General features: G+C 40.7%; 1 protein-coding gene across 4 annotated transcripts in view; it reads right to left on the reverse strand.

Annotated features, from left to right (window-relative positions):
• Positions 1-298: 298 nt before the first annotated feature.
• Positions 299-26,904, reverse strand: part of LOC144508955 (uncharacterized) — a 94,402-nt gene continuing 67,796 nt past the window's right edge. For 3 of the 4 annotated variants that reach the window (XM_078237190.1, XM_078237176.1, XM_078237183.1), the window contains 8 exons: positions 20,653-20,739; positions 19,467-19,656; positions 18,434-18,491; positions 15,826-15,879; positions 11,824-11,931; positions 9,205-9,304; positions 2,060-2,302; positions 299-1,607 (listed from right to left, as the gene is read on the reverse strand). In XM_078237190.1, coding sequence (XP_078093316.1) covers positions 1,540-1,607; positions 2,060-2,302; positions 9,205-9,304; positions 11,824-11,931; positions 15,826-15,879; positions 18,434-18,491; positions 19,467-19,656; positions 20,653-20,739 — 908 coding nt within the window. In that variant the 3' untranslated portion in view covers positions 299-1,539. Of the gene's footprint in view, positions 1,608-2,059; positions 2,303-8,432; positions 8,706-9,204; positions 9,305-11,823; positions 11,932-15,825; positions 15,880-18,433; positions 18,492-19,466; positions 19,657-20,652; positions 20,740-26,904 lie in introns of those variants that run through there. The other variant, XM_078237195.1, reaches the window with a different exon arrangement.

The raw sequence follows: 26,904 nt of genomic DNA on the forward strand, positions 1-26,904 counted from the left end.
GACATTCAATTTCCCCTGTCAGATATTTAAAAGGCTACATTTTTCACTGCCATAAAAAGCAACAGAAAATGAACAAAAAGTGGATGGAAATTGCCAATGCTGTCCAGTATTGTCTTCTGCTATTCCCAACTTTATCACCTTCCCCTTAACTGCAATTCCATACTTAAATGTTGGCATGGGATGCCAAGGAAACAGCTCTCCACACACTAATCTCTCCAAATGTAACTTGCAACATTGAGTAATTAATGAAACCAAACACATTACAATTGTTTCAATAGGAAACCAGACCTCACAAGGAAACAGTCATACAATATTTATTTTACCCAAAACACAAAAAGAAAAAGATTACATTTCTCATCAGAACAAATAAAATATATACTTGTATTGAAAGTCTTTGTCTGTAATGATTACATGTGGGCAGGTGGCATTCAAATGAAAGTAATTCTTGGCAAGTGATGAGTTTCAAAACAGCCATAATGCCATTTCTTGAAGGTATTATTAAAAGCTCAATTTAATTTCTAAAGTTTTCAAAACAAAAATGAATTGTGTTTTACAATCAGAATGTTGGAAATGACTGCATTCATCAGTGGGCTCAGTAAATTATGCCAATATAAGCTGATGGAAAATACTTATATGCAGAAATGCTAACCAGTCAGTGCAAACAACTCTGCACCAACAAACTTCTGGAGCCTTTAAAACATCAACAAAATTCTGGCTAAATAGCGATTTACACTTTTTTTTTCCAATTACATGTTTTTTAGGCATTAGATGAATGGTTCTTTTATCTATTTTCACTGTAGCTCATTAAGGACCAAGACAAATTAAGCAAGCAGGATTTCTAATAGTCATACATTTGGGGATACTGGCAAATCTGTGTTTCTGTAAAAAAAGTCTTAGTTTGCTTTGTAATATTCACAAGTCGTCCTCAAATTAATGAATTGAAACTGTCAACATTGAAGCATTCACTTGCAACTGATGTCTTGCACCTCTGCTAAGCAACATGTGAAATGTGAAAATTATGATACTTACCTTCTGGAAGCTAAAGGTCAGTCAGTATTCAAAAGATTTAAGTTACCTATCTGGATCACCAATGCCCTGCTGCAAATCAAAATGGTTTGAGTTTGTTTTAAATAACTGATGGGATCTCTCATTAACACATTGTTGTTGGGATTACCACTTTCAAATCTATGCCAGTACTATTTCAACGATCAAAATGTTCAATTTTTGTATTTCTAACGATTGCAGCAAACAGAATACAGAACACTAACTTTGAAATCCAGAAGGTTGAAGCATTGTTGCAATCCGAATTAAAAGATCTACATCAAAGCTGTAAATCAACATTACTCACAAAGATAATTTTGTTCTACTGACATACTAAACTGACATTTCAAAACTTGGAATGCACAAAACAAGCCTTTTCCCTAATGTAAGCTTATTAACAAGGTTTAAAAGGGAATTTTTTTTATTAATTCATAGCTGTTGCCCAAGATGTCCAGATATTTTCTTGTAGATGGATAGGGTGTTGAATTGTAGTACGTCTTAATTTGGTTTTTTACTAAGCACACCAGCCTCCCTCAACACTGTAACCAAGGTTGAAATCCTTATACCTAGAAAGAAAGCAACAAGGTATTAAATAACGTGGCTCAACTAACAATGAATAGCTAAAGAATTATGAAATATTTTAAACTGATGCGTTTTAATCATTTTTAGGAAAGATGCTCTTTGTGATCCTTTTTGATGAACAGCACAAATAGATAACGGGCATGTGAAGACTGAATAATTTAACATTAAGCTTCTATATCAATAATGTTGTAGATCTAAGGTGATAGGATTTGTAACCAATCCAAACAGTTCTCCTGGAGTCCTGAGCAGTCCCTCAGCTAGCACCATCAAACAACAGATAATTGGTCATTCATCATTGATGTTTATGGAATTTTGTTTTCTGCTGCATTTTCCTACGTAAAAAATAGTAAGCTCATAATTTGGCCGTGAACACTTTGGGACAAATAATAATGCAATTTTATCCATTCTCCTTAATGCAATTTAAAAAGTAGTTTACCTTCAAATGCAGGATTATTGGCAGCTAGTCTAGACAGAGTGCGAGTAATTGTATTTTCATCCATTCCGCGAATAGAATTCAGTAGTGATGGGGTCAGGATGTTGCTATGAATGGATGACATTGTCACATCTGTATTACGCATCACAGGATGAGATGTTGGATTATTTGAGGAGCTTCTGAATGGAGTACCAGAGGATGGATATTCAACAGATTGCCGCATACACGCATCCCTGCCAGAGTTACCTAATATAATTAACATACACAAGAGTGTGTAAATAATCCAACAATGATCAAAATACAGGCATTCAATTTCTCATTTCTCTGTAAAATGCAACATATTAAAGATGTCTTTACTCAAGAGTGATGCCAACAAATGAGAAGCGATGACAAACAAATAAAAGAACTTGCAAGTTTTGGACAAGAACAAATTGCTTATATTAAATATAAAACACTTTCAACCACCCTTTGGGGAAAACGGGTTGTAACCCAGAAATAAAACTGTAGTCTTGTAACCTATTTAAACATGAAAGTCGTAATGAAAACCTCCACTATGACAACGCTTTCAATAAGAGTTTTAACAACACCGGGTTAAAGTCCAACAGGTTTATTTGGTAGCGAATGCCATTAGCTTTCAGAGCGCTGCTCCTTCGTCAGATGGAGTGGATATCTGCTCTCAAACAGGGCATACAGAGACACAAAATCAAGTTACAGAATACTGATTAGAATGCGAATCTCTACAGCCAACCAGGTCTTAAAGATACAGACAATGTGAGTGGAGGGAGCATTAAGCACAGGTTAAAGAGATGTGTATTGTCTCCAGACAGGACAGCCAGTAAGATTCTGCAAGTCCTGGAGGCAAGCTGTGGGGGTTACTGATAGTGTGACATAAACCCAAGATCCTGGTTCAGGCCGTCCTCATGCGTGCGGAACTTGGCTATCAGTTTCTGCTCAGCGACTCTGCGCTGTCATGTGTCATGAAGGCCGCCTTGGAGAACGCTTACCCGAAGATCAGAGGCTGAATGCCCGTGACCGCTGAAGTGCTCCCCCACAGGAAGAGAACAGTCTTGCCTGGTGATTGTCGAGCGGTGTTCATTCATCCGTTGTCGTGGCGTCTGCATGGTTTCCCAATGTACCATGCCTCGGGACATCCTTTCCTGCAGCGTATCAGGTAGACAACGTTGGCCGAGTTGCAAGAGTAGGTACCGTGTACCTGGTAGATGGTGTTCTCACATGAGATGATGGCATCCGTGTCGATGATCCGGCACGTCTTGCAGAGGTTGCTGTGGCAGGGCTGTGTGGTGTTGTGGTCACTGTTCTCCTGAAGGCTGGGTAGTTTGCTGCGGACAATGGTCTGTTTGAGGTTGTGCTGTTGTTTGAAGGCAAGAAGTGGGGGTGTGGGATGGCCACCCCCACAGCTTGCCTCCTGGACTTGCAGAATCTCACTGGCTGTCCTGTCTGGAGACAATACACATCTCTTTAACCTGTGCTTAATGCTCCCTCCACTCACATTGTCTGTATCTTTAAGACCTGGTTGGCTGTAGAGATTCGTATTCTAATCAGTATTCTGTAACTTGATATTGTGTCTCTGTATGCCCTGTTTGAGAGCAGATATCCACTCCATCTGACGAAGGAGCAGCGCTCTGAAAGCTAATGGCATTTGCTACCAAATAAACCTGTTGGACTTTAACCTGGTGTTGTTAAAACTCTTACTGTGTTTACCCCAGTCCAACGCCGGCATCTCCACATCAATGCTATCAATAACAGGGGAGTTCCAACATCAATATATAATTCCAAGATTTGAGCAACTGAGTCCTTCCACTCAAAATGTAGTTGGAGGGATCTTTGGCAAAGAAACAAATCGATGATACTGCCTGTTTTCTGGATGTGGGCAAGGCTAGCAAGGTTACATTTATACCCATTTCTACTTGCCTGGTGGTAATGGGCAATCTGAACAACTAGAAGTCCTTGTGATGATGATGCTCTCACAATGATAGAAGATCAGGTAATCCAAGACATTGACTGAGAAACTCCAAAGGAACTAGTATGTATTCTGGAGGGGAATGTGCAGGTGATTATGTTTCCATAACATTTCTGCCATGGCTCTTCTGGGATAGAAGTTATAGGGCAAAGAACAACTAATGAAGTAATGCTGATGAATTATGCAGCAGCGTATCCTACAGATTTGTACATAGTGCATCAACGGGATTATAATAGAGCAGATCGAGATGGAGTCCAGTAGCAGAAGCATCAATCAAGCAAACTGCTGCTTCTTTGATGGTGCTGAACTTTGAGTGTTTTGGTTGTGCACATCCAGGTGAATGGTGAGCTATTCATCAAACTCTTAATTTGAGCCTTAATGGAGGATAGACTTTGAAGGAATCAAATGAACTACTTGCCAGAGAAACCAGTCTATGCCCTATTCTTGCAGTCATGGTGATGAAATAGCTGATTCAATTAAGCTTCCAGTGAATAGTAATCCAAATGATGCTAAAAGTGCAAAAACATTGTAGGGAATTTGAACGAGCTCAATTTTAACTGGAATAATTTAGTGTAGAAAAAATGGAGGGAACAGAATTCTTAAGGTGCATTCAGGACAACCTTTTTTGGTCAGTACATGTCCATCTTCTGGACTTAGCTTTAGGAGTGAAGCTGGGCAGGTGGAAGGAGTGACAATGGGAGAGCATTTTGGTGGTATGGATCATAATTCAGTTAATTATGGAAAAGGACAAAGATACAATTCTAAATTGGGGCAAGGCCAATTTTACTAAGCTGAGGAGTGATTTAGCAAAAGTAAACGGGAAACAGCTTCTTGAAGGTAGAGCTGTGGGAAGCATACAAAGGGGAGACTTAAGGCTCAGAGTAAACATGCTCCCTCAAAGATTAAGAGTGGGATGGCCAAGTTTAGATCTCAAAGTGCTTACAGGGTAAGATAACGCAAAAAAGGCAAGTTTATGTAAGACACCAAGAACTCAATACTACAGAAAGAGGAGTATAGAAAGAGGGATTAAATCAAAAACGAAATTAAGAAAGCAAAGAAGGCATCAAAGAATATTAATAAGCAAAAACAAGGAGAACCCAAATAAGTTTTATCAATACGTTAAGAATAAAATGATAACTAAGGCCCATAAAAGAGCAAAAAGGTAACTCGTGGGTGGAGGTTGGCGATGTGGATACAATTTGATTTATTGTCACGTTTTAGCATACAGTGAAAAGTATTGTTTCTTGCGGACTATACAAAGCATACCATTCATAGAGAAGGAAAGGAGAGAGTACAGAATGTAGTGTTAGAGTCACAGCTAGTGTATAGAGGAAGATCTACTTAATATGAGGTAGGTCCATTCAGTCTGATGGCAGCAGGGAAGAAGCTGTTTTTCAGTCGGTTGGTACACGATCTCAGAATTTTGTATCTTTTTCCCGATGGAAGGTGGAAGCGAGTAGGTCTGGGGTGCGCGGGGTCCTTGATTATGCTTTTCCGAGGCAGCAGGAAGTGTAGGCAGTTTCAAAGGATGGAAGGCTGGTTTTAGTGATGGACTGGGCTTCATTCAAGACCCTTTGTAGTTTCTTGCGGTCTTGGACAGAGCAAGAGCCATACCAAGCTATGAGGCAATTGGCAAGAATGCCTTCTTTGGTGCATCTGTAGAAGTTGGAGAGAGTTGTAGAGGAAATGCCCAATTTCCTTAGTCTCCTGGGAAAGTAGAGGCGTTGGTGGGCTTTCTTAACTATCGCGTCTGCATGGTGGGACCGGGAGAGGTTGTTGCTGATCTGGACACCTAAAAGCTCTTGACCATTTCTACTTTTCCCCTGATGTGGACAGGGACATGTCCCCCACTACACTTCCTGAAGTCGATAACTATCTCCTTCGTTTTGCTGACATTGAGGGAGAGATTATTATCGTCGCACCAGTTCACCAGATTCTCTATCTCTTTCCTGCACTCTGTCTCGTCATTGTTTGAGATCCGACCCACAATGGTGGTGTCATCAGCAAACTTGAAAATCGAATTGGAGGGGAATTAGGCAATACAGTCAAAGATGTATAAGGAGTACAGTAAGGGACTGACGACACAGCCTTGTGGAGCACCGATTTTGAGGATGATTGTGGAGATGTTGTTGCCTATCCTTATGACTGTGGTCTGTGGGGGTTAAGAAGTCTAGAATCCAGCTGCAGAGGGAGGAGCCAAGCCTCAGGCCACGGAGTTTGGAGATGAGTCTCGTAGGAACAATGGTGTTAAAGGCTGAGCTGTAGTTAATGAATAGGAATCTGACATAGGTGTCTTTGTTATCTAGGTGTTCCAGGATTGCATGTAGAGCCAGGGAGTTGGCGTCTGCTGTGGAGCTGTTGCAGCGACAGGCGAACTGTAGTGGATCCAGGCAATCTGGGAGGCAGGAATTGATTTGTGCCATGACTAACTTTTTGAAGCACTTCATAACGTCAGAGCCACTGGACAATAGTCATTAAGGCACGCTGCCTGGCTTTTCTTTGGTACCGGGATGATGGTCGTCTTCTTGAAGCAGGTAGGGACCTCAGATTGGTGTAAAGAGAGGTTGAAAATGTCTGCAAATTCCTCTGCAAGCTGGTCTGTGCAGGACATGAGTGCTCATCCGGGTACCCCATGTGGGCCAGTTGCTTTCCGTGGGTTGACGTTTGAGAAGGCTGCTCTGACGTCAGCAATAGTGACCTCAGATACAGGTTCGTCCAAGGCTTCTGGGGTGGAGGGCATGCTCTCACTGACCTCTTGCTCAAAACGGGCATAGAATGCATTGAGCTCATCGGGGAGGGATGCATTGGAGCCGGCGGTTTTACCTGCCTTCATCTTGTAGCCTGTTATGATTTTCAATAAATACTTTTTTTCTGTCTTCATATAGGAGGGGGACAATGCAGACATAGTCAAGGAAGAGTGTGAAATATTAGATGTGATAAACATAGGGACAGAGGCAGTATTAAGGGAAAAACATCATTGAAAGTGGATAAATTGGGGCAAGATTAAATGTACGCCAGAAGCTGTGGAGAAGTAGCTTTGGGTCTGGCCATCATTATCCAATCCTCACCGGTTACAGGTGTGGTGCCGGATGATTAGAGGTTTGCTAATGCTGTACCTTTGTTTAAAAGAGGAGTGAGGGATAAACTGAATAATTACAGGCCAGTGAGTCTAACCTCAGTAATGGGAGAATGTGTCTTTCAGAGAGGTATAGATTAATCAAGGACAGTCAGCATGGATTTGTTGGAGGAGATAACAATGAGCATTGACATGTCAACAAGGATTTTAGCCAGGTTTTTTGACTAGACCCCACATGGCAGACTGGTTAAAAAATAAAAGCTCACGGATTCCACGAGAATATCGCAAGCTGGATACACAACTGGCTCAGTGACAGGAAACATGGTCGTTGTTGATGGATGTTTTTTGACTGGAAAGCTGTTTCCAGTGGCGTTCCACAGGACACAGTATCAGGTCCCTGCCCTCTGTCGCATAAATGATTTAGACGTAAATGTAGGGGGAATGATCAAGAAGTTTGCAGACAACACAAAAATTGGTCGGATAGTTGTAGACTGCAGGAAGATGTTAATGGACTGGTCAGGTGGGCAAATGGAATTCAAACCAAATAAAAGAGAGATTATGCACTTGAGGAGGACAAACAAGGCAAAGAGTTGCACGTAAATGGGAGGATACTGAGGGGTGAAGTAACCTTGGAGCAAATGTCCACCGATCCCTGAAAGTAACACAGGTTGACATGGTGCATATGGAACCCTTACATTTATTAGCCAAGGAATAGAATACAAGTGCATGTGGTTATGTTGGTACTATATAAAACATTAGTTAGGCTACAACTTAAGTACCTTGTGCAGTTCTGGTCACCTCATTACAGAGAGGATGCCATTGCATTCGAGAGGGAGGACAGAGGAAATTTACATGGATGTTGCCCAGACTGGAAAATTGCAGGCACAAGGAAAGATTGGATAGGGCGAGGTTGTTCTTCTTAGAACAGAGGAGACGGAGGAGAGATTTAAAATGCGCACAATTGAGAGGAGCCTGAATAGAGTGGATGGAGAGGGCCTATTAACTTTAACAGAGAGATCAGTGACTATGGGGCATAGATTTAAGTGATTAATAGAAAGATTAAGGGGGAGTTGAGGAAACATATTTTCACTCAAAGGGTTGTGGGGATTTGGAACTCTCTGCCTGATAGTGTAAAAAGCCCCAGATGATCATAGGCTGGTGGTGGTGATTTAACCTGAGGATCACCACACCTCAGGCAAGGTTGAAAAGGCAGGGCCTTCATAAATAACCTCAGTCGGTACAGAAATTGAACCCGAGCCGTTAGCATCTTTCTGCATCACAAACCAGCTGTCCAGCCAACTGAGCGAAACCTCCTTTCTTGAATAGAAGCATTACATTTGCTACTTTCCAATCTGATGGGACTTTTCTAGAATCTAAGCTATTTTTGAAAATTATAACCAATGCATCTGTTATCTCAGCAGCCACTTCCTTTCAGATCCTAAGATGAAGTCCATCAGGAACTGGGAACATGTCAGTTTTCGGTCCTGATAATTTTCTTGGTACATTTTCACCGGTGCTTGTAATTGTTTCAAGTTCCTCCCTCCTTTTCACCTTTTGATTGGGAATTATTTCTGGAAAGTTACTTGTTCCTTCTACAGTGAAGACAGACAAAATATCTGTTCAATGCAAGTATATCAACAGCAGCTAATCTCATGTGCTGTCTCATTTAATCAACCTTTATAAACATATCAAACCAGCAGAGAAACTAGAGTCTGAAAACGTACTTATTCAAGTCAGCTTTGTAACTCCAAAATATTTGCTAAGTGAGCCAAAGCAATTTAACGAGACTTGATGAAAGTGCAACTATTTCAAGGGGTTCAACTAAAAGTATAGGCTTAGGATGTTCAACAGGAAAATAAACATCCACTCTGTTTCAGCAAAACAAACTATGCAACGGAGTTTGTGACAAAAGACACCAGAGTACTAGAAACCACTTCTAACCCAGCCCTCCAAATGGTCTAGTACTGACATGACTTTGATGTCCTCAGGATCTTACAAGCAGTGATAAACCGCTGCCAGGAGCGACTTGGTAAATCAGTTTGTACCATACAGATTAAACAAAGTCTACCATCTGTTTGAAACACAAATTACCTGGGTAACTCGCCAAGTTTGGTGCCACATGCAACTCACGCCTAGGATTTCCATCTGGTATACAGGATTTTGTTTCTTCAATTAATTTCTCAGCAGAACCCTAAATAAATAAAAATTCTAATGTATAATATACTTGTAGATGTAAGGAATTCTACACATCCTACTATTTGTGAGAGAGAGAGAGATATAAATGTTAATCTAGAGACCATTAAAATTTTCTGGCAGCCTGTGTTAACAGTAACATGGTTACTGTTTCCTGGCTGTAGAAATACTGGCCTGGTAAGAACATGATTTTTGTTTAAAAAGATGTGGGAATTATTATAACATATGTTATAACAATGGGGCAGCACAGTGGTTAGCACTGCTGCTTCACAGTCCCTGGGACCCGGGTTCAATTCCAGTCTTGGGTCACTGCCTGTGTGGAGTTTGCACACGTGTTTGCGTGGGTTCCCTCTGGGTGCTCCAGTTTCCTCTCTCAGTCCGAAGATGTGCAGGTTAGGTGGATTGGCCATGCTAAATTGCCTCTTAGTGTCAGGGAGATTAGCAGGGTAAATATGTGGGGTTACGGGGATAGGGTCTGGGTGGGATTGTGGTCAGTGTAGGCTCAATAGGCCGAATGGCCTCCTTCTGCTCTGTAGGGATTCTATGATAATATGCATTTTTTTAAAAACCCGGCTCACTACAGCATCTGTGTCAGCAATGGGTTTAACAGTAGCATGTCTGAGAATAGTATAGGACCAGAGATCTAAGAAAACAAAGATTTTAAAAACTAAAATTTTATTCACATGCATTTGTTGGAAGGAAAAGTGATATGCCATAATGAAAACGCACAAAACATTAGCTCAGTGACCAAACACACCATACGGCTTAATAATTTTAAAAATTCATTTATGGCATTTGGATGACACAGTGGTTAGTGCTGCTGCCTCACAGCGTCAGGGACTTGGGTTCAATTCCAGCCTCGGGTGACTGTCCATGTGCAGTTTGCACATTCTCCCCGTGTCTGTATGGGTTTCCTTCCACAGTACAAAGATGTGCGGGTTAGGCAGATTGGCCATGCTAAATTGCCCCTTACTGTCCCAAGATGTGTCAGTTGGGGGATTAGTGGGGTCACGGGAATAGGGCTTGGATTCAGAGTCAGTGCAGACTCGATGGGCCAAATGGTCTTTCTGCATTGTAAGGATTCTATGTGGGCGCCGCTGGCTAGACCAACATATATTTCCCATCCTTAATTGCTCTCAAGAAGGTGGTGGTGGGCTACCTTATTGAACTACTGCAACCCATGTGGTGTAGGTACACCCACAGTGCTGTTAGGAAGGGAGTTCCAGGATTCTGACCCAGTGATATCAAATAAACGGCAGGATGGTGTGGAGCTTGGAAGAGACGTGGTGGTATTCCAATAGTCTGTTGTCCTTATCCTTCTTTATGGTAGCAGTCATGGTTTGGAAGGAGCTGTCTAAGGTACCTCAACCTTGTTGAGTTCCTACAGTGCATTTTGTAGATAGTACACACTGCTATTACCGTGTGTTGGTGTTGGAGGGAGTGAATGTTGTGGGTGGGGTGCCAATCAATTGGGCAGTTTTGTTCAGGATTGTAGTGTCAAGCTTCCTTAGCCTTGTTGAAGCTGCACTCATCGAGGCAAGTGGAGAATATTTCATCACATTCCTGACTTGTGCCTTGTAGATGGTGATCAGGCTTTGGGGAGTCAGTAGGTGAGTTGATTACTGCAGAATTTCTAGCCTTTGCCAACTCCTGTAACCACAGTATTTACTAAGTTGGTCCAGTTCAATTTTTGGTCAATGCTAACCCCCCAGGATGTGATAGTGGGGATTCATCAATGGTGCCATTGAATGACATGGGGCAATGGTTAGATTCCCTCTTATTGGAGATGATCACTGCCTGGCACTTGTGTGGTACAAATGTCACTTGCCAATTGTCAGCCCAGTCCTGAGTATTGTGCAGATCTTGCTGCATTTGGACATGAGCTGCTCCAATATCTGAACAGCGGCAAATGGTGCTGAACATTGTGCAGTCCTCAGCAAACATCTCCATTTCTGACCTTGTGACAGAAGGACAGTTGTTGATGAAGCAGCTAAAGATGGTTGGGCCTAGGGCACTACCCTGAGGAACTCCTGCAGAGATGCCTTGAAACTGAGATGACTGACTTTCAACAACCACAACCAAATTCCTTTCGGTTAGTTATGACTCCAACCAAAAGTGAGTTACACGGATCAACAAAGATCATAGTGTTCATTAGCCAATCCAAGCCGAAGTGGAGTAGGCAATTCATTTTGTGCCTCTGGCTATAAAAGGGAGAAACAAAATATTTTTAAAGAACATTTTGAAATAGAACTGTAGTTCCTCTATCCCTGCTCTCTATGCAATGACCACATGGCACTAAAAAACTCAGCACTATGTGGCCAGGCTTTGCACATCGCAATCAGTTAGCCCATTTACATGTACTGGCCAGATCACACACAAAGAACTGTTCCTTAACCAGACACTATTACCAATGCAACTGTATCTCAACATAAATTAGTGTCTTCAGGAAAGGGAAATATGAGGTGAGACTGTGAAAGATTAACTATTACATGGAATTAAGTTTTCTTCAAAATTTACCGTGATCTTCATGGCCTTTTGTCCAAACTGCAGTAGTCGATTGCTAAGCTCGTACATAACCTCCTTGACATATCCAGCATCGGTGTCATTAATAACTTTAAAACTGGTCTGAAAACACATATAGCATAAATTAATTACCGAGAAGCTCATTTAACTTTTCTAACAGAGGTGTTTTAACACTTTAAAGAGCTTTAAAAATCTACTCTGTACTTCAGAGCCGCCTCTTAACAATGTCTTGCAATAAACAATCTACTCGGCAGAATTTGACTAATGAGTCTTCCCCAGCACTGCATCAAGGGAACCTAGAGTCCCATGTGTTAGCTCCTTTTTCAGAAGAAAAAAACAGCACAAAATGAGATACCCCAGTGTATTTAACTCTCGGAGAGAGGGGAGCCGTCTTGGTATATTGAACATGCTTCATTTAAAGAATGTGGCTCTAGAAACTAAAAAAACATTAAAATAGCACATAATGCAAGTTAACAACTTTTCACATTGACTTCATTGGGTAAAATAAATCTAACTGTAGCTCCTTTCGAAAAAAATCTTAATTCTAGCTTCAGAATGGTTTTATTTCTCCTTTCTCTGTTCTGCGACATCTTAACCTTGTTTCAAGGCAGGCACATATCCAACGTCAAGTTCTAGTAAATACTGTAAAAATCCAACTAAAAATTGTACCATTGTGGATCATAGTTGGCAAGACAGCTCAGGTGAAGCAGAATGGCGAAGCAGGTTTGAAAGGCTGAATGGCCTACTCCAGCTTCTAGTTTCTATGTAAAATTAAGTTAGTGCTGCACCTAAATTATTTTTCAGTCACTGTATTCAATCAGGAAGTATATCATAGCAACACTAAACAAGAGCATTGTGATAAACCTCAGCGCTTGCACTTTCCAGGTCAAAATGAACAGCAGTGCTTAAAATACTCACCAATTCTGAGCACATAAAGGCAATTAGGTTTCAGATAGTCAATTTATACGGGAAGCTTCCATAAATTGGCCCACACAGTAACCACTGTGCAAAAAGATTTACCTAATGGCACTGACCCAGTGACAACTTAAGGACTACAAACCAGTTTTTGAAACCTCTGTTTAGTAATTGGTTTTCCTAATAGTTTGTTTCTATGTGAAACAAAGTTAGTTTAGGTTCAATATTCTATATCCATTTATATAGGAAGTATCCATATAAATCAAGTTTCTTTTAATGGATTAAAATATGAAGAGGTAGATAAAAGGGTCAAGAGAATTCAGCTGACTTTAGATCGAAGTTAACAGAACTAAGCAAATGCAGTTAGTATTAATATATTGTGCTTGACTGGATTAAAATAGAAAATGCTGGAGATACTCAACAGCTCTGGCAGTATCTGGCTATTAAAGACATCATTAATTAAGGGATTTCTGAGTCACTGAGCAAGACACGTTCATACAGTGTGGGATCCTGAACAGCCCAATGAGAATTAGAGCTTGAATCTATAAGAACCACACCTTTCTATGCAAATATGCAGTCACAGGGGTCACTATCAGCTGCTGAAACTAGTTTACTAATCCTAGCCATGAGGTGGAAAGAGCGAAGCCATTAAAGAATCTCCAAGAACATTAAGTATTATTACACCAAGCCATTACATACAAACATGCTATCTTCATCGACTCTGGATTGTTTAAATATGTATATGAGCAAGTAAACCAGGCTTTATCCTTCTTAGATAATCCCACGTTTTTTTTTCTGTCTCTCTTTGAATTCTCCGAAGGCACTATCAAACTACTCGTTGCCACCTTAAGAACAACCACCTCGATGTTCCCAGTCTACTCTCTCTCTGACCTTTCAGCACAGTGCGCCCACTGCGGCTAATCTCACAAACCTCCTTCCTACCCCATGCAGCCTTTCCAATACCGACCTGGGGAACTTTAAGTGGATCAGCTCTCATTGCATCTAACTGCAGAATATCTGTTCATAAGTGAACAAGGCCTTTGGCATTCATGAGCTTATTTGGAAGATTGCAATGACAGTATGGCCTTGACAGAAAATTGACTGGGGTTATTACTCACTCTCACTAAATGAAGGCTCTCCACCTGGCTATACCCTCCACCACTTGTCCAATCCAAGCTGGCATGAAGTGTGGCACTTTTCACAAACTGGTCTGCCTTCTATTCTGACATTTTTTCTCCTTCGAGTTTCTCATCTTGTTCCACTTCTCTCACCTCTCATTTGAAATCTTTGTTCTCTACTGCCCACTCAAGTACTATGCCAAGCTTCTCAAGAACATCTTCATTGTCTGCAACATTCGGTCTCAACAGACTGGCATTGAGGTTTGTTACCCCAAACTCATATTTCATTGCATCACTGAGGTATTATCAGTGCACAGTATCAGTGCTATACCATATAATTGACTCTAAAAAGTAACTGAGCAACCAAACTGTCAAATTCAAATCAGTTAGTGTGAAAAGATGGATCGTTCACTCTTTGTTCCTATTTTCTTCTACAAATCATATCATGCAATTCGAAGAAAGACTTTCATGGTATTCTCAAGATAGTAGTGAAGAAACCAGAAATCACTGAATTAGAAGATTTAGCAAGATAAGAAAATAGACATCTCTGACAAATATTAAAATGTGGAACATACATGCCGCTTCAGGAGGTGAATTATAAGCTACAATTTCAGTCCTGACAGTTGCATTGCCATCGAGTGACTTCCCAACCCGCGATTTCAACCTCATCTAAAGTCATCATGCTCTCCCCAAGCTCAATGACTTTTTATCCTCCCTTAATCTCTCCTTCTGCAAATCTCACCTACCCATATTGATGGCCACTGACTCAACCTTACCATCAAACATGGACTGTCTAGTCTCGTCAGTCACAGATGAGGCCATTCCTGTTCATTTCCTTGTATCACACCCCATCTTAAGAAAAACTCTTTATCAATTTACTTCCAACTACACTTTCAACTGTCTAGCCTTTGGTCCTCCATTCACCTGAAGTTTTCTGTGGCTATCCTATTGATCTTCTAAGTCAAAACAATCATCTCTAATCGCTTATCTATTAAAATGATTATATTCTGACTTTGGTTGTTCCCACATTCATTTTTACAGTTCTGATAGAAAGAGACAACCAAAACATTAATTTTTCTCTTTGCTTGACCTCCTGTGTATTTACATAATTTGCAGTTTTTGATTTTTATTTCCGCTGAATATTATTGTCTTCATGGCAAATGTTGGACTGACAAATTCCACTATGGTTTCACCTGCACACATGCTAAATCTGCAACATTCGGTCTTAACAGACTGGCATTGAGGTTTGTTACCCCAAACTCATATTTCATTGCATCACTGAGGTATTATCAGTGCACAGTATCAGTGCTATACCATATAATTGACTCTAAAAAGTAACTGAGCAACCAAACTGAGAAATTCAAATCAGTTAGTGTGAAAAGATGGATCGTTCACTCTTTGTTCCTATTTTCTTCTACAATTCATATCATGCAATTCGAAGAAAGACTTTCATGGTATTCTCAAGACAGTAGTGAAGAAACCAGAAATCACTGAATTAGAAGATTTAGCAAGATAAGAAAATAGACATCTCTGACAAATATTAAAATGTGGAACATACATGCCGCTTCAGGCAGGTGAATTGTAAGCTACAATTTCAGTCCTGACAGTTGCATTGCCCACTCTACAACTACTGGCTTAGGCCAGCATTGCCTTGGAGATCTGCTATCTCTAGAGTTATAGCTGCAAACTTCGAGTTTTTTCAGCTCTTATTTACTCTTACATTTGTCGTTCACCAATTTTGTCAAAATAGATACATCAAGATGTAAAAAAAACTAACCTATTTAAAATCACTTTCTGAAACATTTATTAAACCTGATCAATTATAATTTGCTCGGTGCAGCATTTTTGATTTAAATTGTAAAGTAAAAGTGCAAGTTGTCTTTACAATGTGGTCAAAATGTTTGGATTGCAATTATAATTCTTGATTCCTTTCATGTTCTCAAAATTATTGTTTTTGACTCACCAAATATTTCAAAATCTCCTTCTTTATGATAGCTTCACGTTTGGCAGGACTGGGCTACAATATAGAAAGAAAGATTTTCTCTTAAATATTACTGTAGTTGTTAACACCAATATTGCTTGTAAAGCTATTCCTAAATTAGAACTCACACTGTAATATCGATCTACAGAATTGTGGAACACATCAATGCTCGTGTTGTGACACCTTAAACAAACTGCTTCAATTCATCCAGTGTGGAGGTTTTGCTCATTGCACAAACATACAGAAATTTAAATGAAGCTTATCACAGTTTGGTTATCGCGGCTGTTTTCTCAATATACCATTAAAAGCTTCGTTGTCTGAGTACAATCAGGTTATATGGATTGCCACCTAGCATTTATTTCTATTTCACATACCAAAGACTGTCAGTCACATCTGTGACATGACCATGTCAATTACAGATTCTTAAATTATTTGTTGGTTGAAAAAAATCAGTCTTTGGAGCCGGTTTTGCAGCCAACAAAACACAGAGAAGGAAAAAGAATGGTTCTACAAATTGCTCAAAAAAAATAAAAGGATTAGAACAATTAAGTGATTAAAAAAACTTAAATATAGAAAGTAAATTGACAGAGCACAGGCGTTTACAAAGATTGCAAAATGCTGATGGTGCACCAGAGAAGTCGGAGCTAAATACAGTCTTCCAGTGAAGTGGAGTTAGAAGATGAAGAATTACTGAATTAGGGTGTGGGGAAAGTGAGACAGTAAATTGGATGAAGTTGGTTCCCAATTAACATACCGGGCACAGAAGTTATGAGTAAAAGATACTCAAAGAAGCAGTTACAGAGAATTCTAGAAGTAGAGGGAGCAGCTGGGGAAATTCAAGTCTAAGATGGTTGAAGAAGATAACGTAGATTCAGGAATAGAAATGGATTACAGCAGGGATCACAACGAAGATATTACTGGAAATGGAATAAAAGATGACATGGTCAGATGAGAGGTAAGCAGGACACTACTTGGACATACCTGATATCTCATGAGAACAAGTTTCCTGTCCACAGCAGTTTAGCAAACCTCAACGTATTACTGAAGGCATTTTTCCTAACCAAAACATTTTTTTTTAAAGTTTATTTATTCGTGTCACAAGTAGACTTACATTAACACTGCAATGAAGTTACTGTGAAAATCCCCTAGCCGCTACACTCCAGCACCTGTTCGGGTACACTGAGGGGGAATTTAGCATGGCCAATTCACCTAACCAGCACATCTTTCGGACTGTGGGAGGAAACCAGAACACCCAGAGGAAACCCATGCAGACACGGGGAGAATGTACAAACTCCGCACAGTGAACCAAGCTGGAAATCAAACTCGGGTCCCTGGTGCTGTGAGGCAGCAGTGCTAACCACTGTGCCACCTTGCAACCCTTATTACATCAAGCTGCTTGCAGAAATAAAACACAAAGGCGAACTGATGGGTTGCTTTAAATTTAACCCTAAAATGCTAGAAGAGAGCTGCTGAGATGAATACAGGTCCGTTCAGTCTTAGAAAATAAGTAATGCTTTATGAGTTTCTTTTCATTAAAAGACAAGATTGATGCTATGCAATTGTTTACAATTTACAGATGATTTGGAGTTGGGGACAAAGTGTCAAAATTCACAGATGACACGAAGATGAGTGGCAGAGCAAAGTCTGCAAAGGGATATAGATAGTCTAAGTGAGTGGGCAAGGGTCTGGCAGATGGAGTACAATGCTGGTAAATATGAGGTCATCCATTTTGGTAGGAATAACAGCAAAATAGACTAATATTTAAATAGTAAAAAATTGCAGCATGCTACTGCGCAGAGGGACCTGAGTGTCCTTGTGCATGAATCACAAAATGTTGGTTTGCAGGTGCAGCAGGTAATTAAGAAGGCAAATGGAATTTTGTCCTTCATTGCTAGAGGAATGGAATTTAAAAACAGGGAGGTTATGTTGCAGCTGTACAAGGTGCTGGTGAGGCCACACTTGGGAGTACTGTGTAGTTTTGGTCTCCTTACTTGAGAAAGGATATACTGGCACTGGAGGAGGGGGTGCAGAGGAGATTCACTAGGTTGATTCCGGAGTTGAGAGGGTTGGCTTATGAGGAGACTGAGTAAACTGGGACTATACTCATTGGAATTTAGAAGAATGAGGGGAGATCTTATAGAAACATATAAGATTATGAAGGAAATAGATAAGACAAAAGCAGGAAGGTTGTTTCCATTGGCAGGTGAAACTAGAAATAGGGGGCACGGCCTCAAAATAAGGGGGAGCAGATTTAGGACTGAGTCGAGGAGGAACTTCTTCACCCAAAGGGTTGTGAATCCGTGGAATTCCCAGCCCAGTGAACCAGTTGAGGCTATGTCATTGAATGTCTTTAAGGCAAGGATAGATAAATTTTTGAACAGTAAAGGAATTAAGGGTTTAGGTGAGCGGGCGGGTAAGTGAAGCTGAGTCCACAAAAACATCAGATATGATCTAATTGAATGACGGAGCAGGCTCAAGGGGCCAGATGGCCTACTTCTGCTCCGAGTCCTTATGCTATGTTCTTTCTTGTGTTGCTTTTATAGGAACTATTCATTTGCAAGGTACAATTTTTAAAGCATATTTGATTTACCTTTGCTGGTGCCTGAACACTAGTGTCAGATCCTTTGCTGCGATCTTCTTTACTGCTCCTATGGAAGAAAAACCATTTTCACACCTTCAATATGGCATTGGAATATTCGGTTGAGTCAGGGCATTAAGAACACAGACACTACTTCTAAGAAATCAACCAAATAGTTATTTTCATTAGAACTTCACCTTTTCTCCCACAACAAAATACATGTTAATTATTCCGCAATGGGGAGAGAAAAGGCTTCCATCAAACAGTAAACAATCTGCCTTATATGGAGCTTTGCCATTTAACATATCAGCAATCACTCACGTTAGGAGAAGCACCTATCTGATTCCAAGTGGTTGGCTTTGGAAGATTCTATTAGAAGACTGTTCAGCCACATTTCAAATTTCTATAAGAAGCAGGTGCACAGATCTGGTGGTGTTTTAAAGTTTGCTTTTAAAATAGCCACTCTGGTACAATGGGAAAACTGCAAAATTCTAGTTTAAAGATTAGTGACAGCAGTATTCTTATAGGATCCCTACAATATTTCGCAGTTGGTGCCCAAGATTAGCATGCAGTACCTTTTCAAGCCACAATATGCACCAGATATCATTGTGTTCCATTGTAGGTTTTTTGCCTCTTGCTGGGTGTACTCCCAATTCCAATCTGGTTTTGGTTAGATAGGATAAATTTATATGACTAGCATATTTATCCCATGGAACCAAATTTCAGACTGGGGCAAAAGAAACAAAAAGAGTTCATAACTGCAATAACTACAGAGTACTAGTAATTTTGGTTAGTCGACAAGTTCATTCTTCTCCGATTCAAACTTTCGCTAGCCTTATACCCAATACTGACATTTTCTCCCCTTTCCTCAATGAGCTTAGAGACTATTATTAAGATGCTATCACAGAATTGTTACATTACAGGAGGTCATTTGGCCCATCATCTCTGCACTGTCTCTCCAAATTAACAATTACAAGAAAGTACAAGATAGTTCTTTAGCATCACACAACAGGCAAGAGAGAAAACAAATCCACATAATAATTACCTAGGCTTTTCTTTTCTCTTGTAATCATCTTTAGAATCGGATCTACTTTTCCGTCTATCCTTATCTCTGTCAGAACGTGTACTTCTTTCTTTCACTCTTTCTTTTTCTTTTTTATCTTGTTTTAGGGATTTTGCCCGCTTAATAGATCGCTCCCATTCATCTCTCCATTCTTTTCCAGAACGTTTAATATCTTCAAAAGCATTTGAAACAGAATATCCACCTCAATTAACACATGATAAAGCACATGACAGTATACTGGTGATATCAATTTTACGATTAAAAAAATTTAAGGCAAGGCCATAAAAAAAATCAAAGCAAGCTATATTTCTGAAGCACAGAATTGAAAAGAAGGCAAGTCTATCGAATCTTGGCTAGACTATATCTGCAGTACCACATGCAACTCTGGTCACGAAACTGTGTCACGGACAGAGGCATTAGAGAGGATACAGAGATTTCCAACGATGATATCAGAAAATATATATGTACATAAAGCAGGCTTGTTTCTTTTCATTTAAAAGAAGAAATAAACCTTTAAATAAAAATAAGAATGATGAGCGATGACCTTATAGAGGTCTTTAAAATTATGAAAGGTTACTATGATACGGATAAAATGCCTTTGCTTGTGGGGAAGAGCCTACTCAAGAGGCATCAATATAAAACTATCAAGAAATCTGAAGGGAATCCAGAAGAAACTTGAGTAGAGTGGATGGAGCTTGCTACCACAGAAGTGATTCAAGCAATAGCATAGATACATTTAAGTGGAGGCTAGACATGCATTTGAAAGAGATGGCAACAAAGGATTACAATGCATTTAAATGAAGAAAGACAGGAGGAGGTCGAGTGGATTACAAACACAGGAATCATGGATCTGTTTCTGTGCCATATATTGTATGTAATCATGTTGCTTTTCACTTTTATTGGAAATAGTACAAAATCCATAAGAAAAAAACATATATAGGCCAAGACTAGGACAAAATTTAATTCAACTACTAGGAGATGCACAAAACAGCATCCTTTCTGTTTTCCCTCCATGTAGTACACATGATAGAACAAAGATGTGCCCCACTGATAGCACAAGGCCAGCTTTTTTTTGGACTTTAATTAAATCTGAGACAGTACAACCATACAGTCTTTTAACTGAAGCCATCCAATAATAATAGTCAAAGGACATAAAAATATGTTCTACCTTTAGAGCTTTCTCTTTTCCTAGGCTGGTCGCGTTTACTTGTTGAGTAGTCGCGTCTAGAATATCTGGAATCTGACCGAGAACCACCTGAAACAAAATACATTGTTACAAAAAGTTCCTGGCATCTTAAATGTTAAAATAGATTGCTCATGTACTGGTAACAGTTTTGATCAAGGGACTAGTTTCTCCAATTAAAACAAGAGGAAGAACAAAGTTGTTATCTTTGGCCTCTATCACAAATCTATCCTCCGCTTGCCATAAATTTCATAAAAGTAAAATACTGCGGATGCTGGAATCAGAAAATGCTGGAAAATCTCAGCAGGTCTGACAGCATCTGTGGAGAGAGAATAGAGCCTATTCTCTCCCCACAGATGCTGTCAGACTTGTTGAGATTTTCCAGCATTTTCTGTTTTTGTGCCATAAATTTCAGTTCATCATAAACTCTGCTCCTCATATCCTATTCCATGTCAAATGCTACCTACCCATCATCAATATCCTGACTCACCTTTCCTGGCTCCAGACCTTTCAAATCCACAATTTTAAAATTCTCATCCTTACTTTTATACCTGTTATAACTTTGTTCCTCCATTTATTTTCCTTTATCACCCAAGTTTTCAACTAAACATTTGGTCACCCCCTTTTTTCAGCTTGGGTTTCCCTTATGTTTCTCTAGTCTCCCAAGGTTTATTCCATGTTAAAGGCACTGTATCATTCCACCTTTATTGTTGCAATTCTGGTGATTATTATGACAGTCAAGGGATATAAAGATGGGATATTGGTATGATAATATTCAGAGGAACATCAGAATCTTTAGAAGCTATCAGCTAAAATGTTTTGGCAGTGGATATCAAATTTCACAATCCATGGCTGCCCATTTTGCCACACGTCCTCAGCAGCATACAAGAAAAGGAAGCTTAAGCAGAGCATTCCAACACGTAGGACACAATGGCTGATGGTTCTCCTATGAATGGTGGAGCAGAGGCAGTAGAAAATCGAATTTCAGAGATAAGGCAAAGAGCTGAGCAAGAGAATTTATACTATGAGATAGGGCTGGAGAAGAATAAGTTAGGTTGGAGTGCAAAAGTGACATCAAGTATTTCAATATTAAAGCATCAATGGATAGGGGCCAACACTGGCTTGCGAAGGGCTCAGTAACACGTGCGCAAACATTGTACAGATTGGAAGATTGCCATATAATTCAGTGGGCTTTGTGTAATGTATAACTAGGGAAGCTAATCACTGGAAAAAAAGACTTGAGGTGGAATAAACAAAGATGAAAGTTTCAGCAGTACTGATATTAGATAGGGAACTGTAGAGGTATAGAATGTTGAGTATGGCTGATAGTCATGCTTCCTGATGACAGCATTAGGTTGGGCAATTTTCTCCTTTGTATTCAAAGTTGCCTACAGAAAAATCCGACTTGTTTCTCCTTTAAATTCCCTCTTCCTCGCTGGCCCTTGAATATTCCATGCCTTCTTGCTCCCTGTATTGCTGCAAATTTATGCTATTTGTATTTGTTTTGTGATGTGTATGCTGCCTTGTAGATATTTCCTAATGCAATGACAATGCAAACAGGACCTGTACAAGTCAAAAGGGCAAGCTGTGTGAATGAAGGAAAATGACCAGGCCAAATGTATGACTGTAGGGATAAAATGGTGGTGCAATGGTAATGTCACAGAACTAGCAGTCCAGAGACCCAAGCTAATGCTATGGAGACACAAGTTCAAATCCCATTATGGTGGCTGGTGGAATTTAATAAATAACTCCACTAATAAAGCTAGAATACCAAATCTGAAAGTACCATCGATTGCTATTAAAAACTCAAGGACAGAAAAATATATTTTGTGCATCAACAATCTTCAACTACATGTGAAACTAGAAGTATAGAAACTTTGGAATGATGAGCAATTTTTATTTTGTAAATTTGCAACAAAAAGCTGCCATGTTGCATTGTGGTACAAAGAACAAAGAACAGTACAGCAAAGGAAACAGGCCCTTCAGCCCTCCAAGCCTGTGCCGCTCCTTGGTCCAACTAGACCAATCGTTTGTATCCCTCCATTCCCAGGCTGCTCGTGTGACTATCCAGATAAGTCTTAAACGATGTCAGCATGTCTGCCTCCACCACCCTACTTGGCAGCGCGTTCCAGGCCCCCACCACCCTCTGTGTAAAAAACATCCCTCTAATATCTGAGTTATACTTCGCCCCTCTCACCTTGAGCCCATGACCCCTCGTGATCGTCACTTCTGATCTGGGAAAAAGCTTCCCACCGTTCACCCTATCTATCCCCTTCATAATCTTGTACACCTCTATTAGACCTCCCCTCATTCTCCGTCTTTTTAGGGAGAACAACCCCAGTTTACCCAATCTCTCCTCATAGCTAAGACCCTCCATACCAGGCAACATCCTGGTAAACCTTCTCTGCACTCTAACGCCTCCACGTCCTTCTGGTAGTGCGGCGACCAGAACTGGACGCAGTACTCCAAATGTGGCCTAACCAGCGTTCTATACAGCTGCATCATCAGACTCCAGCTTTTATACTCTATACCCCATCCTATAAAGACAAGCATACCATATGCCTTCTTCACCACCTTCTCCACCTGTGTTGCCACCTTCAAGGATTTGTGGACTTGCACACCTAGGTCCCTCTGTGTTCTATACTCTTGATGGCTCTGCCATTTATTGTATAACTCCTCCCTACATTATTTCTTCTTAAATGCATCACTTCGCATTTATCCGGATTAAATTCCATCTGCCACCTCTCCGCCCAATTTTCCAGCCTATCTATATCCTGCTGTATTGCCCGACAATGCTCATCGCTATCCGCAAGTCCAGCCATCTTCGTGTCATTCGCAAACTTGCTGATAACACCAGTTACACCTGGTAGTTGGTTCACACCTTAGGTTACTCCTATGTAAATAGCTAGCTGTTTTTTTTTAAATATAAAGCAAGTCCAAGTTCCCAGAGAAAATGTAATTATCATTAGTACTCATCTTTAGCGATATTACCTCTTTCAAGGACTTGTATCAAATAGTCAGTTAGAAAAGTACACACTGATGAGCATCTCATCTAATTTTTTTATCCATGTGCTCAGTTGTATGGTATTGAATAGAAGATTATGCCTCATGAATAGAGTATGAATCAACACAATTTGCATTCCTGACTTTGTTAGTATATTTATTTCGATAAGGCAATAGAGCCTTCAGATAAATGGCCTACCACCAAGCCTAAGACTGTATTGATTTGCACTAGTTCCTAATAAAGAGTCAGAGTGTTACAGCACAAAAAGAGGTCCTTCAGCCCATCATGTCTGTGCTAGCCATCAAGCACCTAAGCACGCAGGGAGTTTAAACTCCTAAAAGTGAGGGTCAGGATCCTGATGTTCCACCCTCTTGCGAGTTTCACTGGGATGAAATTGAAGGGGAGGGGGAACTTCTTTAGATCTGTTCAGAAATCAATCACAATAATTAAAAAGCTAATTAAGATAAATGTTAAACTTCAAGTTTAAGTTTATTTATTCGTGTCACAAGTAGGCTTACATTAATACTGCAATGAAGTTGTGAAAATCCCATGGTCACTACATTCCAGCACCTGTTCGGGTACACTGAGGGAGAATTTAGCATGGTCAATGCACCTAACCAGCACGTGTTTCAGACTGTGGGAGGAAACCGGAGCACCCGGAGGAAACCCATGCAAACACAGCGAGAACGTGCAAACTCCACACAGACAGCGATCCAAGCGGGGAATGGAGCTGTGAGGCAGCAGTGATAACCACCATGCTGCCCATAACAATTCTGGACCTCACAGTTGAGCACCTAATTTTCCAACCTGTCAGCAACTTGCTCAGAGACACTGAAGCCTGTGCATAGCAGGAAGAGCTTCTTCATCAAAATTAACAGGCAAGGAAGGCTTTGATTAGTGAAACTCCTGCCATGGCCAGGTGAGAGGCTACTATTCCATGCACTTCTTTCCCTCAGACTACTATCACTATTTGATAGGTGATTGCCAACTTCTAGGAAGGCATTTCATTCATCTTTAGCTGCATTTCATCATAGAATGCCTACAATGCAGGAGGAAGCCATTCCGCCCATCAAGTCTGTACCGAATCTCCGACACAGTACCTTATCCAGGGCCTAACCTCATGTATTTATCCCACTAATCCCCCTAAACTACAGACCTTGGGACAATAAGCTTTCAACTGTGGGAGGAAACGAGAGCACCTGGAGGAAACCCACGCAAATACGGGAGAACATGCAAACTCCACACAGGCAGTCACCAAAGGCCAGAATTGAACCTGGGACCTTGGTGCAGTGAGGTCATAAGATCCTAAGATATAGGAGCAGAATTATTACATTTGGCCCATTGAGTCTGCTCCACCATTCAATCATGGCTGATATGATTCTAATCCCCATTCTCCTGCCTTTCCTCATAACCCCTGATCCCTTTATTAATCAAGAACCTATCTATCTCTTCCTCAAAGATACTCAATGACCTGGCCTCCACGGCAATGATTTCCACAGATTCACCACGTTCTGGCTGAAGAAATTCCTCCTCATCTCAGTTTTAAAGGAGCGTCCCTTCACTCTGAGGTTATACCCTTGAGTTCTGGTTTCTCCCACTTGTGGAAACATCCTCTCCACGTCGACTCTATCTAGGCCTCGCAGTATTCTGTACGTTTCAATTAAATCCCCCCTCATCCTTCTAAACTCCAATGAGTATAGATCCAGACTCCTCAACCGCTCCTAATATGACAAACCCTTCATTCCTGGGATCATTCTTGTGAATGTCCTCTGGACCCTTTCCAAGGCCAGCACATCCTTCCTTAGGTATGGGGCCCAAAACTGCTCACAATACTCCAAATGGCGTCTGATCAGAGCCTTACACATCCCTGCTCTTATATTCTAACCCTCTAGAAATAAATGCTAACACTGAATTTGCCTTCCTAACTGCCAACTGAACCTACGTGTTAACCTTAAGAGAATCCTGAACTAGAACTCTCAAGTCCCTTTGTGCTTCAGATTTCCGAAGCCTTTCCCCATTTAGAAAATAGTCTATGCCTCTATTCTTCCTGTGGAGATGCTGGCGTTGGACTGGGGTAAACACAGTTAGAAGTTTAACAACACCAGGTTAAAGTCCAACAGGTTTATTTGGTAGCAAATGCCACTAGCTTTCGGAGCGCTGCCCCTTCGTCAGGTGGAGAGGAGAAATGCTCACAGACAGGGCATACAGAGACACAAACTCAACTTACAGAATAATGATTGGAATGCAGTCTTTACAGATAATCAAGTCTTAAAGGTACAAACAATGTGAATGGAGGGAGCATTAAGCACTTAATGCTCCCTCCATTCACATTGTTTGTACCTTTAAGACTTGATTATCTGTAAAGACTGCATTCCAATCATTATTCTGTAAATTGAGTTTGTGTCTCTATGTCCTGTTTGTGAGCATTTCTCCACTCCACCTGACGAAGGGGCAGCGCTCCGAAAGCTAGTGGCATCTGCTACCAAATAAACCTGTTGGACTTTAACCTGGTGTTGTTAAACTTCTTACTCTATTCTTCCTACCAGTGCATAACCTCACTTTCCCACATTGTATTCCATCTGCCACTTCTTTGCCCACTCTTCTAGCCTGTCCAAGTCATTCTGCAGCCTTCCCACTTCCTCAACACTGCCTGTCCCTCTACATATCTTTGTAGCATCTGCAAATTTAGCAAGAGTGCCTTCAGTTCCACCTTCCAGATCATTAATGTATATAGAGAAAAATTGTGGTCCCAACACTGACCCTGTGGAACACCACTAGTCACCAGTTGCCATTCTGAAAAGGACCCCCTTATCCCCACTCTCTGCATTCTGTCTGTCAGCCAATCTTCTATCCTGGCCAGTACCTTGCCTCTAACACCATTGGCTCTTAGCTTATTTAGCAGCCTCCAGTAAGGCACCCTTGTCAAATGCTTTCTGGAAATCCAAATAAATCACATCCACTAGCTCTCCTTTGTCTAACTCTCGAATGCCAACATTGCATTTGCCTTTCTAACTACCAACTCAACCTGCAAGTTAACCTTAAGAGAATCCTGAACTAGGACTCCCAAGTCCCTTTGCTGTTCTGATTTCTGAATTATCTCCACAGTGCTAACCACTGTGCTATTCCCTGCTATCACTTCACTGCTATCAGCCCTGACCACAGCATGGGAGCAGCTCACACAGCTAGCTCTGCCTTCCAACACTGCAGAGGGTCAGGAAGAGAAACAATACCAT

Source organism: Mustelus asterias, chromosome 2, assembly GCF_964213995.1.
Source record: "Mustelus asterias chromosome 2, sMusAst1.hap1.1, whole genome shotgun sequence".
NCBI classification, from domain to species: Eukaryota; Metazoa; Chordata; class Chondrichthyes; order Carcharhiniformes; family Triakidae; genus Mustelus; species Mustelus asterias.